This window comes from Ceratotherium simum, chromosome 3 (genome assembly GCF_057802395.1).
Source record: "Ceratotherium simum simum isolate JZ-2026a chromosome 3, ASM5780239v1, whole genome shotgun sequence".
NCBI lineage: Eukaryota > Metazoa > Chordata > Mammalia > Perissodactyla > Rhinocerotidae > Ceratotherium > Ceratotherium simum.
In genome coordinates, this window is record NC_141902.1 from 41,956,117 (window position 1) to 41,973,783 (window position 17,667).

General features: G+C 39.5%; 1 protein-coding gene across 4 annotated transcripts in view; it reads left to right on the forward strand.

Annotated features, from left to right (window-relative positions):
• Positions 1-16,669, forward strand: part of SQOR (sulfide quinone oxidoreductase) — a 50,459-nt gene extending 33,790 nt beyond the window's left edge. For all 4 annotated transcript variants that reach the window (XM_004421532.3, XM_087426840.1, XM_087426844.1 and 1 more), the window contains exons 7-10: positions 4,079-4,262; positions 14,543-14,610; positions 14,905-15,083; positions 16,354-16,669. In XM_004421532.3, coding sequence (XP_004421589.1) covers positions 4,079-4,262; positions 14,543-14,610; positions 14,905-15,083; positions 16,354-16,411 — 489 coding nt within the window. In that variant the 3' untranslated portion in view covers positions 16,412-16,669. The remainder of the gene's footprint in view (positions 1-4,078; positions 4,263-14,542; positions 14,611-14,904; positions 15,084-16,353) is intronic.
• The last annotated feature ends 998 nt before the right edge of the window (positions 16,670-17,667 follow it).

The window sequence follows — 17,667 nt, forward strand, 5'->3', positions numbered from 1 at the left end:
ATGTTACTGATGACTCAAAGTCACAATTTTTTAAAACTTTTATTTGGAAATAATCTCAAACGTGGAGAAAGTTGCAAAAATAAAAATACAAAGAAAACTGAATATAGCCTTTACCTAGATTCACTTATAGAGTTTTACCCCATTTGCTTTATCATTTGATCTTGCTCTCTTTCTGTTTCTGTATATATATAATATAGTATAGTATAGTATAATATAATATAATAATAAATATAATATGATATAATATAAATATAATAAATATATAATAAATATAAATATAATAAATATAATAACTATAATATAATATAAAATTTTCCCAAAGCTTTAAAGATAAGTTACATACATCATACATCATGGTCTTTTACTCCTAAATACTACACTATAAATTTCCTAAGAGATATGGGTATTCTCTTACATAACCACAGTATAGTTATCAATTTAGTAAATTTAGCATGGATACAGTATTTTAATGTATGGTTTGTGTTCCAGTTTTGTTGATTGACCCAATAGCATTTATAGTACAGTATGTGCCACATAATGATGTTTCAGTCGACGATGGACTACATATACGATGGTGGTCCCATAAGATTAATACCATATAGTCTAGGTGTGTAGTAGCTTATACCAACTTGGTTTGTGTAAGTACACTCTATGATGTTCACACTACAACAAAATTGCCTAACGATGCATTTCTCAGAACGTATCCCTATCGTTAAGCGACGCATGACTACTTTTCCCCCTCCAGGACAAGCCCCAGTCTACAGTCAGGTATTGGATTTAATTGTGATGTCCTTTTAGCCTCCTTTAATCTGGAACATTTCCACAGCCTTTCTTTGTCTTCTAGGATACTGACGTTTTGGAATAATACAGCCCCCTTCCCACCACTTTTATCTTTTCATAGAATGCTACTCATTTTGGATTTGTCTGTGTTTTCTTGTGGTTAGCTTCGGGCTATGCTTTTTAGACTGAAATACTGCATAAGCGATGTTGTGTCTTTCTAGGGTATCACATCTGAAAGCACACAATATTTGTCTGCCGGTCATTGGTGATGTTCATTGTGAGCACCTGTCAAGATATGGTCCAATTTACCCACTATATAGTTATTATTCTTTTTCTCCCTTGTTACTAATAAGAAGTCTGTGGGGAGACACTGTTGACTGTGTAAACACCCTACTCCCTACTCGTTAAAGTTTCCCACTAGATTTGGCATCCATTGATGATTTTTGCCTAATCCAGTCTTTACTGTTGTGGTTGCAAAATGATGATTTTCCAATCCAGCATGCTCTCTACCTTTACCAGTAGGCTCTTGGCGTTCTGTCAGCAAAAGTCCTCCCTTCTCTTTTAATTAATTAATTATTGGTATGAACTCGTGAATTCCTGTGTTTTTCCCCAGTGGCTTATAATTCATTACTTAATTATTTTGGTGCTCAAATTGTCCCAGATTTGGTCTTTTATGAGCAAAGTGTATGAGCTTGAGTGCATGAACTTAATTTTGTTATTTAGTCTTTTTTACTTTGGTTCTCTCTGTGGGTAGTTGAGGTTGCAGACAGGAACTTGGATAAATAAATGGTTATTGTTTTTCTAAAGGGTTAATAAGGAAAGAAGATATTTGTGTCCCCTTTTAATTATAGGATTTCAGGTCATATTTTCTTTCTGGACCCAATTTCACTCTTAAAATATGAATTTCAAAAAATCTATCAAGAGCTTTAAAGCAGTGGGTCTCAGCCCTGGCTGTATGTTGGAATCACCTGGGGAGCTTTTAAAATGTGCTGATGCCTGGGTTTAATCCCCAGAAATTCTGATTAATTGGTCTGGGGTGTGGACTAAGAATTGAGAGTTTCAGAATTTCCCCTAGTGATTCTCATGTACAACCAGGATTGAGAACCACCGCTGTAAAGAGTTAAATGTACCCAAAAGCCTGTAGCCTCTGATCCTTTATAGAGAGCTTGTGAACTGGTCCAAGTCTTCTAGGTTTTATATTGTGGAATCCTAGAAATAGAAGGGATTTTGGAGATCATCTAGTATAATGCCTTTCTTTATAGGTAAGCAAATGGAAGGTGAAGTCATTTGTCCAAGTAACAGCGTTCTATTTTTCACTGTAAATGAACTTGTTCCTTCAAGCCAGAGCTTCTAAGACTGTCATCTACAGGTTTCATTTGTCAGAATCATTGGGGGATTTTGCTAAAGTGCTTCACCCAGACCCACTGGATTGGGAGCTTGGGGTGGTGGGGCCCAGGAACCTGCATTTTCCACAAGTCTTCCCAATGCTGCTTATAAACATTAAAGTTTGGAAACCACTACTCTGAATAGATTATTTATGTTAATGAAGGAGAACCAAGTCATTTATCATATACAGTTTATGGAAATAATGGATAAAGAACAAGTTACAACTAAATGCTCAATGTTAGTTTTCAATAAACCTGTAAAGCAGACCCTAGTATTTCTTTTGTGTAGGATATTAGCTCAAGTAAAATGTCATGCCTTCATGATGATGATGATGTGGAAATATTTAACTTTCCTCTAGAATGTATGGAAGTCATGTGTACTTGTGAAATTCAAGCAAATTAACTCCAATAGATAGAGATGACTCTAATAAGATTTAGCCCTCAGCTAAAAAAAAGTGATTCAGGCTAACTGCAGAATACAGACATGGCCTTAATAATTTGGTGGATGCTGGGGTGTTGACCATTCCATCCATTATTTTGCAGACATGTGCTCAGTCTCCGTGTTCATTAACAGAGCCAGCTTTAGGACCCATGCCTATAAAGATTACCTTGCGGGGAGCACTGGCCATTTATAGCACTCTTTCTACCTTGAGGTTAAATTAAGCTTATAATTATCTGAGAGTGGGAATAAACACAAATCACCTTCCTACCTCCCTCTGCCATCAATTGCCAAGCCCTGATGAGGGCAGGGCCCTCCGTATGGAAACCAGGGGCTATTGACTATCACAAGGTTGGGATTATCTTAAGATGCTCAAGTTTTTACCTTAATGAAATGTTTTGTGAACATTTAAATGAATTTGAAATTGCGAGATGGAGTTTATTAAAACTAAATAAAAACGGGCCGGCCCCATGGTTTAGTGGTTAAGTGCGTGCGCTCCGCTGCTGGCGGCCCGGGTGCGGATCCCAGGCGCGCACTGACACACCACTTCTCCGGCCATGCTGAGGCCGCGTCCCACATACAGCAACTAGAAGGCTGTGCAACTATGACATGCAACTGTCTACTGGGGCTTTGGGGGAAAAAATAAATAAATAAAAATTAAAAAAAAAACTAAATAAAAAGAATAAAAAAGATAAACTACAAAAATAGTACGTAAACAAACAAAAAGAATATTCCATAAAGAAAAAGTTAAATGAGCCATCAAAATCGATCAGGATGGCTCAGTGCGCTATTGCCAAGAGTAACCTTGATACAGATTTTTGGAATAAAAATTCACCCTGCCCACTACACAGTTCAGTAAGCCCAATACTCAGTCAGACCCCTCTATCTTTCTCCAAAGTGCTAGCCAATATTCTTAGCACCCTTTATTTCATCTTAAATTGGTGTTTTGACGGCTTCCTTTATGTATTTTGAGAGTTGACCCATGTTTGGGAATGATCCTCATGTACCAGCTCCTAACATGGCCTTTATGAGTTTCAGGGACTCTGAGCACCTCCCTGCAGAATAAGACTGAAGTACCAGACTTTACAAGTCAATAGCTGAGGGTCAGAGAGAGAGCAACTGAGATACACCACCCCCTTCATTTTGGTAATAATAGAAATATCAATGGGTTCTTTCAGAATGTTAGTGAGGTATTTTGGATTCCCAGTGTTTTGAATTTCCCCATGCCTACTGCCAAAGGGATCATGTGGACTCTGTTGGGAGAGCATGTCAACCGAGAGAATGGTTATTTTATCACCACACTGCATGGGAGCATATAAGATCTTGGAGAGGGTGTGGATCAGTATAAGCACTAATCGTATAGTGCTCCGTGCAGCCATAGTATGGTGTATAGGTAAGGGAGATGGCAGGAGAGCTTGTGCAGCTGTAGAAATATTGGAAAAAACACAAATTTGGACGCTCTTCTCTTTTTTAGTATGAAATGCTTCATGTGACACCCCCAATGAGCTCACCAGATGTTCTCAAGACGAGTCCTGTGGCTGATGCTGCTGGCTGGGTGGATGTGGATAAAGAAACTCTGCAGCACAAGAAATACCCAAATGTGTTTGGGATTGGGGACTGCACCAATCTTCCGACATCAAAGACCGCTGCTGCAGTAGGTAAGATGACGAGCTATGTTAGTCGCCACTCAGAATGATGTCACCCTAAGGCACCATCATTACCAAACAGCTTTTCATTAATAATGAAGAAACTTTTGTAGCCTAAAAATGACTCGATCTCCCTGACACAGAGGCAAGTTGTCAGTGAACCTAGTGTTGTGTAAAGAAGAAAGTATCTGTTGAGTGCTTTACATCAGAGTAGCGTGACCCTATCTGCTTTTTCTAGGTCAGACAGGCTGTTTTCAGGGGAGGGGGTATTAGAGAGAGGGTATCACTTTTCCAGCTCTCTGGAATTCTCTTCCTTCTCATACTGCCACGTTTGTATCCCTGGGCATCTTCGCCCATTACACCAGGCAAGTTGGCTACTTTTCTTCTGCTTGAAACATCGTATAGCTAGGGAAGCATTTGTTTCCCCAGAAAACACATGCAAGTCAATGAAAGCTTGCAGACCAGAAAATTGTTCTGTTAGGACAAGCACAGTGGAGCGTGCCCTGATTGGTACACGATTAAGGCCTCAGCCTGGACAACTAAATTCTTCACCTCGATGTTCTGCACTAGCAGTGATGGGGAGAATTGCCTTTTAGATTCTGTTGTTTATGGACAGGAACTGTCTTCTCTAGCTGCTAAAACACAGACCTCCCTGCCGATGGGGATGGTAGTGTTTTGTGTGAATTACACACCTGCAGAACATGTTGTGTTACTTTCTCTCACTATTTCAAACTAAGAAAGACTTTGTAGGAAATCCACTGAATGTCTTATTTATTATTAATGTAAATTCCCCCCCAACTTTTTATTTCAAAAATCTCAAACCTATGAAAAATTTGAAAGAAAGTACACTGAATACCCATATACCTTTCAGGTATTAATCAATTGTTAATATTTTGTGACATTTGCTTTATCACTCTATGTACGTGTTTTTGCCCAGTCATTTGAAAGTGTTTTGACATCATGATACTTCACCCTCAAATACTTCAACCCACATCTTCTAAGAAGCAGGACTTTCTCCTCTATGTCCACAAGACCATTATCATTTCCTAGAAATTGAACATTGTGTTATAAAATCATCTCATATACAATGCAGTTCAAATTTCTCCAGTTTTCCTAAAAATGTCCTTTATATCTCCCCTCCACCCCCACCCCCCTCAAATCCACGAGCTGGTCAAGGGCCACACGCTGCACATGTCTCTTTGGTTTCCTGTGATCTAGAACAGACCTTCTGACATTTGTTTTTTTATTTTCATGACATTGGCATTTTTGAAGAGTCTAGGCCAGTTATCTTGTAGAATATCCCACGATTAAGAATTGTCTAGCTGTTTTCTTAAGATTAGATTCAGGTCATACATGCCCCTTGGTTCTCTCCACTGTAAAAATGTCTTTTCTCTTTGTGATTTATAGGTAGACTGTGGGGCGATCCTTTGAATTTACATTTCTCTTAATGTGAGCCTGCTGAATTTATGTGTGGAAAATACATAATACCTGTGATGTGTGTGAGGCCCAGATTACCCAGCTTTTGGCCTACTTCAAATAGACATACATTTAATTCAATGTTCCAAATAGATAATATTGAATATATGAAACAAAAAGTTGTGACTGAAAAGTCTTGCTTCCAGCCCTGCCTTCCATCTCCTTAGCTTCTGCATTCCCCCTGACCACATAGAGAGTGTGTCTGTTGTTTTTACGATCTGTATTCTATTGTATCGGTGCTCCAGAACTTACTAACGAGTCCACACTTAATTTATATTTGCCTTGTTTCCAACCGTTTTTATTTCAAACAGTACTGCAGTGAATGCTCTTCTTTGTACGTCATTTCTTAGGTGTGAAAGTCTCTTTGCTCTTCTCTAGTGTCCACAGAACAATAGTCCTAGCTCTCCCCACGTGGATCTGCATTTCTCGCTAGGTTCCCCTCCCCAAGTCCTCTGAGTATCCTGAGGCAATGCTTACACTTGTTCCACAAATCCATCCTTGACTTTACTTGCCACCACCCAGGTGTCTTACCTCAGTCCAGACCGTCACGCTATTGCGAGAGAGACTCTGTCTTGCCACACTGAATCTGGCTTTTCCGTAGCTCACGCCCCTTCCTCTGCTTCTTCCTGCCCCAGGATTCTCCCTTTATTACCCACAGCACAGCCAAGACCAGGATGTGGCAATTAACAAAAGTTAACTGAAGGTTTGGGCATAACAGAAGGGGATTATAACATAGAAAGCAAGTGCAACTCACATACGCCTCCTCTACACACACACGCCTTCAACCTGGACAGCGTGACTGCCTAACCTCCCAGATGCGGGCGGCACCCACTGGCCATCTTCTCTCCTTTTCTGTGGGCCTTGATGCCCTGCCGCAGGGGCCTCCTCAGTTCTCGGTACACGTTCCAAACTCTGTATGGCCCTCAAAGAGGAACAAAGTTTTCCAAAAGGGAAATATGATCATTAGGGCATGTTACTTTGCCCACAATGAAGACAACTAGTTAATTTTTCTTTGTTTATTTTTTATTTTATTGAGGTCATAATAGTTTATAACATTGTGAAATTTCAGTTGTACATTATCATTTGTCAGCAACCATCTAAATGTGCCCCTTTACCCTTATGCCCACCCCCAAACCCCCTTGCCCCTGGTAACCACTAACCTGTTCTCTTTGTCCGTGTGTTAGTTTATCTTCCACATATGAGTGAAATCATATGGTGTTTGTCTTTCTCTTTTGGGCTTATTTCACTTAACATAATGCCCTCGAGGTCCATCCATGTTGTTGCAAATGGGACGACTTTGTCTTTTTTTATGGCTGAGTAGTATTCCATTGTATATATACCACATCTTCTTTATCCAGTCATCAGTCGATGGGCACTTGGGTTGCTTCCACGTCTTGGCTATTGTGAATAATGCTGCAATGAACATAGGGGTGCATAAGTCTCTTCGAATTGTTGATTTCAAGTTCTTTGGATAAATACCCAGTAGCAGGATAGCCAGGTCGTATGGTATTTCTATTTTTAATTTTTTGAGAAATCTCCATACTGTTTTCCATAGAGGCTGCACCAGTTTACATTCCCATCAGCAGTGTGTGAGTTCCTTTTTCTCTACAGCCTCTCCAACATTCATTATTTTTTGTCTTGGTGATTATAGCCATTCTAATGGGTATAAGGTGATATCTCAGTGTAGTTTTGATTTCCATTTCCCTGATGATTAGTGATATTGAATATCTTTTAGTGTGCTTATTGGCCCTCTGTGTATCTTCTTTGGGAAAATGTCTGTTCTGATCTTCTGCCAATTTTTTTTTTTTTTTTTTTTTTTTTTGTGAGGAGATCAGCCCTGTGCTAACATCCGCCAATCCTCCTCTTTTTTTGCTGAGGAAGACGGCCCTGGGCTAACATCTGTGCCCATCTTCCTCCACTTTATATGGGACGCCGCCACAGCATGGCTTGCCAAGCAGTGCATCGGTGCGCGCCCGGGATCCGAACCAGCGAACCCCGGGCCGCCGCAGCGGAGCGTGCGCACTTACCCGCTTGTGCCACCGGGCCGGCCCCTTCTGCCAATTTTTTGATTGGGTTGTTTTTCTTGTTGTTGAGTTGTTTGAGTTCTTTATATATTTTGGAGATTAATCCCTTGTCAGATATATGATTTGCAAATATTTTCTCCCAGTTGGTGGGTTGTCTTTTCATTTTGTTCCTGGTTTCCTTTGCCTTGCGGAAGCTCTTTAGTCTAATGAAGTCCCACTTGTTTATTTTTTCTTTTGTTTCCCTTGCCCAGGTAAACATCATATTTCAAAAGATCCTTGTAAGACCGATGTCAAAGAGTGGACTGTCTATATTTTCTTCTAGGAGTTTTATGGTTTCACATCTTACCTTCAAATCTTTGATCCATTTTGAGTTAATTTTTGTGTATGGTGAAAGATAATGTTCTACTTTCATTCCTTTTCATGTGGCTGTCCAGTTTTCCAAACACCATTTATTGAAGAGACTTTCCTTTCTCTGTTGTACGTTCTTAGCTCCTTTGTCCATAGATGTGTGGTTTTATTTCTGGGCTTTCAGTTCTGTTCCATTGATCTGTGTGTCTGTTTTTGTACCAATACCATGGTGTTTTGATTACTATAGCTTTGTAGTATATTTTGAAGTCAGCGATTGTGATGCCTCCAGTTTTGTTCTTTTTTCTCAGGATTGCTTTAGCTATTCAGGGTCTTCCGTTGCCTCATATAAATTTCAGGATTCTTTGTTCTATTTCTGTGAAGAATGTCATTGGGATTCTGGTTGGGATTGCATTGAATCTGTAGATTGCTTTATGTAGTATGGATGTTTTAACTATATTTATTCTTCCAATCTATGTGCATGGAATATATTTCCATTTCTTTATGTCACCATTGATTTCTTTCAATAACGTTTTATAGTTTTCATTGTGTAGTTCTTTCAGTTTCTTGGTTAAATTTATTCCTAGATATTTTGTTCTTTTTGTTGAGATTGTAAATGGGATTGTCTTCTTGAGTTCTCTTTCTGTTAGTTCATTGTTAGAGCATAGAAACACAACTGATTTTCTAAGTTGATTTTGTACCCTGCAACTTTGCTGTAGTTGTTGATTATTTCTAATAGTTTTCTGATGGATTCTTTAGGGTTTTCTATAGATCATGTCATCTGCAAACAGTGACAGTTACTTCTTCATTGCCTATTTGAATTCCTTTTATTTATTTTTCTTGTCTAATTGCTCTGGCCAAAATCTCCAGTACTATGTTGAATAAGAGTGGTCAGAGTGGGCACCCTTGTCTTGTTCCTGTTCTCAGAGTGATGGCTTTCAGTTTTTCCCCATTGAGTATGATGTTGGCTGTGGGTTTGTCGTATATGGCCTTTATTATGTTGAGGTACTTCCCTTCTGTATCCATTTTATTGAGAGTTTTTATCATAAATGGATATTGGATCTTCTCAATGCTTTCTCTGTGTCTGTTGAGATGATCATGTAGTTTTTATTCCTCATTTTGTTAATGTGATGTATCATATTGATTCATTTGTGAATGTTGAACCATCCCTGCATCCCTGGTATAAATCCCACTTGATCATGGTGTATGATCCTTTTAATTATTGCTGTATTCGGTTTGCCAATATTTTGTTGAGGATTTTTGCATCTATGCTTATCAGTGATATTGGCCTATAATTTTCCTTCTTTGTGTAGTCCTTGTCTGGCTTTGGGATCAGAGTGATGTTGACCTTGTAAAATGTGTTAGGAAGTGTTCCATCTTCTTCAACTTTTTGGAATAGTTTGAGAAGGATAGGTATTAAATCTTCTTTGAATGTTTGGTAGAATTCTCCGGAGAAGCCATCTGGTCCTGGACTTTTATGTTTTGGGAGGTTTTTGATTACTGTTTCAATTTCTTTAATGTGATTGGTCTGTTCAGATTCTCTCTTCTTGATTCAGTTTTGGGATGTTATATACATCTAAGAATTTGTCCATTTCTTCTAGCTTGTCCAATTTGTTGGCATATAGTTTTTCATAGTATTCTCTTATAATCCTTTGTATTTCTGTGGTGTCTCTTGTAATTTCTCCTCTTTTGTTTCTAATTTTATTTATTTGAGACTTCTCTCTTTTTTTCTTAGTCTGGCTAAGGGTTTGTCAATTTTGTTTATCTTCTCAAAGAACCAGCTCTTAGTTTCATTGATCCTTTCTACTGTTTTTTGTTTGTTTGTTTCAATTTCATTTATTTCTGCTCTAATTTTTATTATTTCCCTCCTTCTGCAGACTTTGGGCTTTGTTAGTTCTTCTTTTTCTAATTCTATTATGTATGATTTAAGATTGCTTATTTGAGATTTTTCTTGTTTGTTAAGGTGGGCCTGTATTGCTACAAATTTTCCTCTTAGGACCACTTTTGCTGCATCCCATATGAGTTGGTAAGGTGTATTTTCATTTTCATTTGTCTCCAGGTATTTTTTGACTTCTCCTTTAATTTCTTCAATGATCCATTGGTTGTTCAGTAGCATGTTGTTTAGTGTCCATGTATTTGTCACTTTCCCATCTTTTTTCTTGTAGTTGATTTATAGTTTCATAGCATTATGGTCAGAAAAGATGCTTGATATGATTTCAGTCTTGTTAAATTTATTGAGCCTTGCCTTGTTTCCCAACATATGGTCTATCCTTGAGAATGTTCCATGTGCACCTGAGAAGAATGTGTATTATGCTGTTTTTGGATGGAGTGTTCTATATATCTGTTAAGTCCAGATGGTCTTTTTTTTGGTTAATTCTACTATTTCCTTGTTGACTTTCTGTGTGGATGATCTATCCATTGATGTAAGTGGGGTGTTATGGTCCCCTACTATTATTGTGTTGTTGTTAATATCTCCTTTTAGGTTTGTTAATTGTTGCTTTATGTATTTTGGTGCTCCTGTGTTGGGTGCATATATATTTATAAGTGTTATGTCTTCTTTGTGGAATGTCCCTTTTATCCTTATATACTCCCCTCTTTGTCTCTCATTGCTTGTTTTATCTTGAAGTCTACTTTGTCTGATATAAGTATGGCAACACCTGCTTTCTTTTGTTTGCCATTTGCTTGGAGTATCATCTTCTATCCCTTCACTCTGAGCCTGTGTTTGTCTTTACAGCTGAGATGTGTTTCCTGGAGGCAGCATATTGTTGGGTCTTATTTTTTAATCCATCCAGCCACTCTGTCTTTTGATCGGAGAATTCAATCCATTTACATTTAGAGTGATTATTGATATATGAGGGCTTAATGCTGCCATTTTATCACGTTTTCCAGTTGTTCTGTATTTCCCTTTCTTGTCCCATGTATTTCAGACTACCAATTCCATTGGTAGTTCTTTATGATAGTTTTCTCAATTTTCTCTTTATTCATCATTTTTATCTCTGTTCTGATTATTTGTTTAGTGGTTACCATGAGGTTTGTATAAAAAATCTTGTAGATGAGATAGTCTATTTTCTGATAGCCTCTTATTTCCTTAGCCTAAGCTGATTTCATCCCTTTCCTCTTCCCCTATTGTTATCGTTGTCACAACTTATTCCATCTTGTGTTGTGAGTTTGTGGTTAAAATGATGAGATTATAATTATTTTTGATGTTTTCCTTCCCTTTATCTTTAATGTTATAATTCTTTGCTAACCTGTTCTGATAGAGAGCTGCAATTTCCTGATTTTGTCTGCCTATTTATCTCCTTGCTCAAGGCTTTGTAAACCCTTTCTTTTTTTTCAGGTAGGAGGGCCTTCTTGATCATTTCTTATGGAGGGGGTTCTTGTGGTGATGAACTCCCTTAGCTTTTGTTTATCTGGGAAAGTTTTTATTTCTCCATCATGTCTGAAGGATATTTTCACTGGATAGAGTATTCTTGGCTGAAAGTTTTTGTCTTTCAGAATTTTGAATATATCATTCCACTCTTTCCTAGCCTGTAAGGTGTCTGCTGAGAAATCCGCTGAAAGCCTGATAGGGGTTCCTGTGTAAGTTATTTTCTTCTGCCTTGCTGCCCTTAGTATTTTTTCTTTGTCATTGACTTTTGCCAGTTTTACTACTATATGCCTTGGAGAAGGCCTTTTTACACTGATATATTTAGGAGTTCTATTAGCTTCTTCTACTCGTATTTCCAGCTCCTTCCCCACTTTTGGGAAGTTCTCAGCTATTAGTTCCTTGAACAAGCTTTCTGCTCCATTCTCCCTCTGGAACACCTATAATCCTTATGTTACATTTCCTAATTGAGTTGGATATTTCTCAGATAATTTCTTCATTTCTTGTTAGTCTTAGTTCTCTCTCTTCCTCCATCTGAAGTATTTCTATATTTCTGTCCTCCAAGCTGCTAATTCTGTCCTCCATAATATCAGCTCTGTTTCAGGGATTCCACATTTTTCCTTATCTCATCCATTGTGTTTTTCATCTCCAGGTTTGCTCATTAGTTTTTTTTTATAGTTTAAATCTCTTTTGTGAAGAATTCACTCTGTTCATTAATTTGTTCCTGATTTCATTGAACTCTCTATCTGTATTTTCTTGTAACTCATTGAGTTTTTTATGATAGCAATTTTGAATTCTCTGTCATTAAGGTTGTAAATATCTGTGCCTTCAGGATTGATTTCTGGGTGCTTGCCCTTTTCCTTCTGGTCTGGAGTATTAATATATTCATTCATAGTATTTGATGGTGTGGATTTGTGCCTTTGCATAGTGATAATATTTGGTTGCAGATTCCACCTGCTGCCTCTTGGGGGGGGTCAGGAGCTGTGTATTCTGAGCCCGCCGCAATCCCTGGCATCTGTAGCTGCTGCTTTTGTAATGTATGCGCGGGTGCTCTGGCCAACTGGCTGAGCTGGAGCACTGGGTGGGTGGAGGGGCACTTCCACTCGCCTGTGCAATCCCAGGGGCATTCTTGCTCTGCCCTTGCTATCTGCTTTTCTGAGGTGCTGGCTTGATGAAGACACCCTCACAATAGCTTAGTCTCCTCTGTGTGGGGCTTTCCCACTGGCTGTGAGGGGACTTGGAGAATGAATGTGTTCCTGCGGAGAGCCACCCCCCTGCTTCTTCTCTCAGAGCTGCACGCCCGTGGTCCTGCACCCTGGATTGCTGTTGGGGAGGGAGAGGAGATCTCTTTACATCCTTTCATTTCCTCCTGGGGGCTCCAGCACCTTGACCTTCAGACATATGGCTGCGTGGGTCTCTCAGACATCTTTTGTGTTGTGTGAATGTCCTCTGTTGGTTTATGAATGTCCTTTTTGTTGTATCTTAGGGGGAACAGTCTAAGGGAAGCACTCACTCCACCATGATGCAGACATCCAACTAGTTAATATTTTTAAACAGAGTTATTTACTCCTCATTTTTGAACTCCCTCATTCCAGAAAAAAATTCATTGCTCTTTTGATTTGGGCATCAGCAAACTACAGCCTGCTGGGCAAATGCAGCCTGCTGCCTGTTTTTGTCCATCTGGCTAAGGCTGGTTTCTACTGACGAACATTTATAATTGATTTGATGGTAGGGAACGCTAACTCTTTTTCTTATCCTAAGAAAAAGAATTCCAGGGCCGGCCCGGTGGCTTAGCGGTTAAGAGCGCATGCTCCGCTGCTGGCGGCCCGGGTTCGGATCCCGGGCGCACACCAACACACCGCTTCTCTGGCCATGCTGAGGCCGCGTCCCATATACAGCAACTAGAAGGATGTGCAGCTATGACATACAACTATCTACTGGGGATTTGGGGGAAAAATAAATAAATAAAATCTTTAAAAAAAAAAAAAAGAAAAAGAATTCCATTATTCTCATTAGTAGACCCCTATTACAAAAAATTATTATATTTTGAATTTTTAATAAATTTTTTAATTTTCTCTCTTGCTACCTAATATGTTTGATTTTGCCTCTTGGCCCACTTTGCAGAAAATCTTTGCAGAAAAAATTTGCTGACCCCTGATTTTGGGGATTGCAAAATAACTACTTTAATGATCATTTTACCATATAAAGGTAACCTATCTTTCCTCAAAAATAAGTCCAGTCTTTAAGTCACCTCTAGAGATACAAACTCCTTGTATTTGTAAAAGCAATCTTAATTATTCAAAATTGAACACAGACTAGGATAAGATGATACTAAGGAATTATTGTAGTATTTTGGGTGTAAAAATGCTATACTGTTTGTGTTTAAAAAATTCCTCATCTATCAGAGATATACACAGAAATATTTATAGATGAATTGTTATGGTTTGCTCTAAAAATACTCCAGGAAAAAAAAAGGCACGTGTGATGGGATAGACAAAACAAGAACAACAGATTTGAAAATTAAGAAAAAAGGCAGTGTCCCACTCTTGACATCAAAAACGGAAAGCATCCATCTCTCTGTCTGTCTGTCTGTCTGTCTATATCTGGTCCAGCCTCAGCCAAGGCAGTCCAGTACAGAGGAAAGCTGAGTGTTTTGCCTAATTGGATATACCTGGGGCTACCAATCTAGGCTGTCTGAACAGGGACACAGGGACATCCCAGATGGCTAGGGGATGCTGGGCACACCGTCCAAGCTGACACTATTGACCCCTAGGAGGAGGGGGAGTGGGGTTGGTGAGGACCACCCTTCCAGTCCTCTTGTTTAAAATTGCCAGCCTCCCTGTTGGAGGGAGCTGGATCTTCAGTTTCAAACTTAAGGAGACATCTGTGTGGGCCTTTGGTGAACTGAGGAACCACTTTTGGTAGCCAGAACTTTGAGCAGTAAGAAGAGTCTTGTCTAGTTGTAATCTAGAGGGATGGGAATGAAGCCTTCTTAATTTGTTCATGTTAAAGTTATTTGCAAATTAGTTTTCATGGAAAATATGGATGCTTATATTTTTCTGACTTGTCCATTTCTCTTATAGCTGCCCAGTCAGGAATACTTGACAGAACAATTTCTCTGATTATGAAGAATCAAACACCAAGGAAGAAGGTTTGTATACCTTGTAAGAATCACTGTCCTAATTATCATCTTCCATTCTGCATGAAAACAGTGTTTTCCCAAAATTTTGCCACTTTCTTAGTTTCTGTAATATGGGAACTTCAATTATTTCCTTTAGTATATTTTTTAATATAATTTCCATTTTTCACTGTACAAAAAATTAGAATATACAAAAAAAAAAAAAGAAAAAAATTGCAACTTCTCAGAGTAAATAATAAGTTCTAAAGAGTCTAAATGATGCCGTGAAAAAAGCCACTTTCCAACTCAGTCTCATTACAATTTTAGTATGATGGCTACACATCGTGTCCCCTCGTGACTGGCTACAACCGTGTGATTCTTGCGGAGTTTGATTACAATGGTCAGCCATTGGAAACCTTCCCCTTTGACCAGAGCAAAGAGCGACTTACCATGTACCTCATGAAGGCCAACATGATGCCGTTCCTGTATTGGAATATGATGCTAAGGTAAGTGCATCGCCTGGGGTAGAGGATGCCTTTTAGCATATTGCACCGACTTGTGCAGGGTGGTTGTTTCAAGGAGGCCTTCCAACTTCAGGAGAAATAATGAGCCAAAACAGGACTGACAAATGGGATCCACTTTGCTGTGCCATTTCTCATGGATTAGTGAGGGCAGCCTGTGAGCAATTCCAAAGCCTCAGCCAGACTTGGTGGGAAAGAGGCTCCCTGGGTGAGGGAAGGAGCTGTGGCACATCTACCACCCACAGGGATGCAGCCTCTTCTCTACATTATTGGCAGTGATCATGTCCTTTGTCTTCCATGTCTGGCTCTTTCTTGCTGCTGGATAAATGATGATAATCATAGTAAATCGCTTTCACATGTCAAGTACTTTTTCATCTGCTACCTTACTTTTGTTTTTATTATGTTATAAGAAAAATAAAACATAGTGATTAAAAGCATAAGGTTGGAGTCAGACCTGTGTGTGAGTCACGTGTCTGCCATTTACTAGCTGTGTGTTCTAGGGTGAGTTGCTTAAACTCCCTGTTTAAGTTTCTTATCTACAAAATGAAAGTAACATTGTATACCTCACAGGATGGGGATTAATGAGATAACACATAAAAGACAGCTACATAGTAGGCATTCAATAAGTAAATAGAGTAATAAAAATGAATAATTCCTCTTCTTCCAAAAAATGATGATCTCATTTGACTTCTCCAAACCCCTATGAGATAGCTAATTCAGTATATCTACACAAGTGGTTTTCAACCAGGGGTGATTTTGCCCCCCAGGGGACATTTGGCAATACCTGGAGACATATTTGGTTGTCACACTGGAGGGGATGCTACTGGCATCTAGTGAGCAGAGGCCAGGGATGCTGCTAAACGTCCTACGATGCTCAGGACAGCACCCCCCAACAGAGAAATATCTGGTCCAAAATGTCAATAGGGCTGATGTTGAGAAACCCTGACATATGCTTAATTTATGAGCAAATGAAAGTGGAGAGGATTGCAGTTTGCATGTAGTAGAGGCTTCATACAGGTTTGCTGAATTGAGTCAGCATGTCCAGGCTCACGTAGCAAGTCCATGTCAAAGCCAGGCCCTGAAGCAGGATGTCCTCTCCTAGTCACAGGATCTTTCTGCCTCACTGAAGAAACATTGCTTTGTGTGCTAATGAGCATGCTTTGTGAGCAGTCTGGCTTTTCTTTCAAGATCCTGCTGGCTAAAGTCACCCCCGTCTTTTCTGATGCAAATATCTTTTCTGTGTCATTTCTTACAGAGGTTACTGGGGAGGACCAGCCTTTCTGCGGAAGTTGTTCCATCTGGGTATGAGTTAAGGATGGCTCAACACTTGCTCTGCTTGGCTGGCTTCTGGGCAAAATTCACAGTCACTGACTGACCAAGAAGAGCATGAAGAACTCAAAACCTAACCCCATAAAGAGTTTACTGCTGGATAATGATGACCAAATGCCTCGCTTTTCAGTACCTGGACAGCCACTGTGTGGGCCGCTCAGGATGAGCTTGGTTCTTTGGAAATATTCAAATGAGAGAATAGGACTTCTATTTTTTAAATAAAAGTTTGCCATTGATCGAGAGTCTATGAGAAAATTTTATCTTGACTGGTAGAATGAAAAGTTATAGCACTTGGGAGGAAAAGATGGTGGTGGTGGGATAACTTGCCTGTTATCTCCTGTGAGTATTCAAGTGATAGCTGGTATAATTTCACCAGAGCCTGTTTGCAGTCAGAGTCGTTCCAGGGAGAATAATATTTTAAACAGTGTGTGTGAGAACCCTGAGCACATGCTGCTTAGATCTCCTGCTGGGGGAGCACAGCGGACTGAGAGCCCGGCAGCTGCCCCTCTGCTCCACCACCGTGTTTCTGCTGAGGTCGTGCTTTCTCCCAATGATGACGCAGTGGGGTACGAGTGCCGGCCCATTCCTGTAGGATGTGGGACTCCTCTATCCAGCAACTGACTCCAGGATTCCCCATCAGCCTGGCTGAAACTTTCTTAGAACTGCGTCAAGTCTGAGGTTCTCCTTCCCAACCCTCCTTCCTTCCCCTTCCTCCTTTCCCAGGCATCTCACCTGGGATGGTGAGACGTTCTGAAGCCCTCCCTTCCTTCTCCTGTTCCTTCTCCTTTAGCCTTCACAGACATTTCCCCCACTAAATCTCTTGTGAATCTCATTCTCTCATGGCACCTGCTTCTTAGAGAACACACAGTGAGAGTGGGGTTAGAGGAACTCTGATAACGTGTGGTAAGTGTTTGCTTGATTCAGTCCCAATTTTGGCCAATAAAATTTTGAATGAGTTCACACTGGAAATATTGCAGGAAATATTTCCAGTTTATTTGAAGTTCAACAGTGGCTTCAAAATTATGTTCCCATTCAGTTTATCTGTAGAAGCTTACAGTTTCAGTTCAATCTGGTATTTTAAAGCTTGTACATTTCATATTTATTTATAAACTCCACCAAAGGGAAATGCACGGGTCTATGCAATGCCTTCGATTTTTATAACAGTTTAGAGTTCGAGAAACCTAAACTGTTACCTAAACTAAACTAAACCTAAACTGTTTAGGTGACAGTGTTGCCTAGG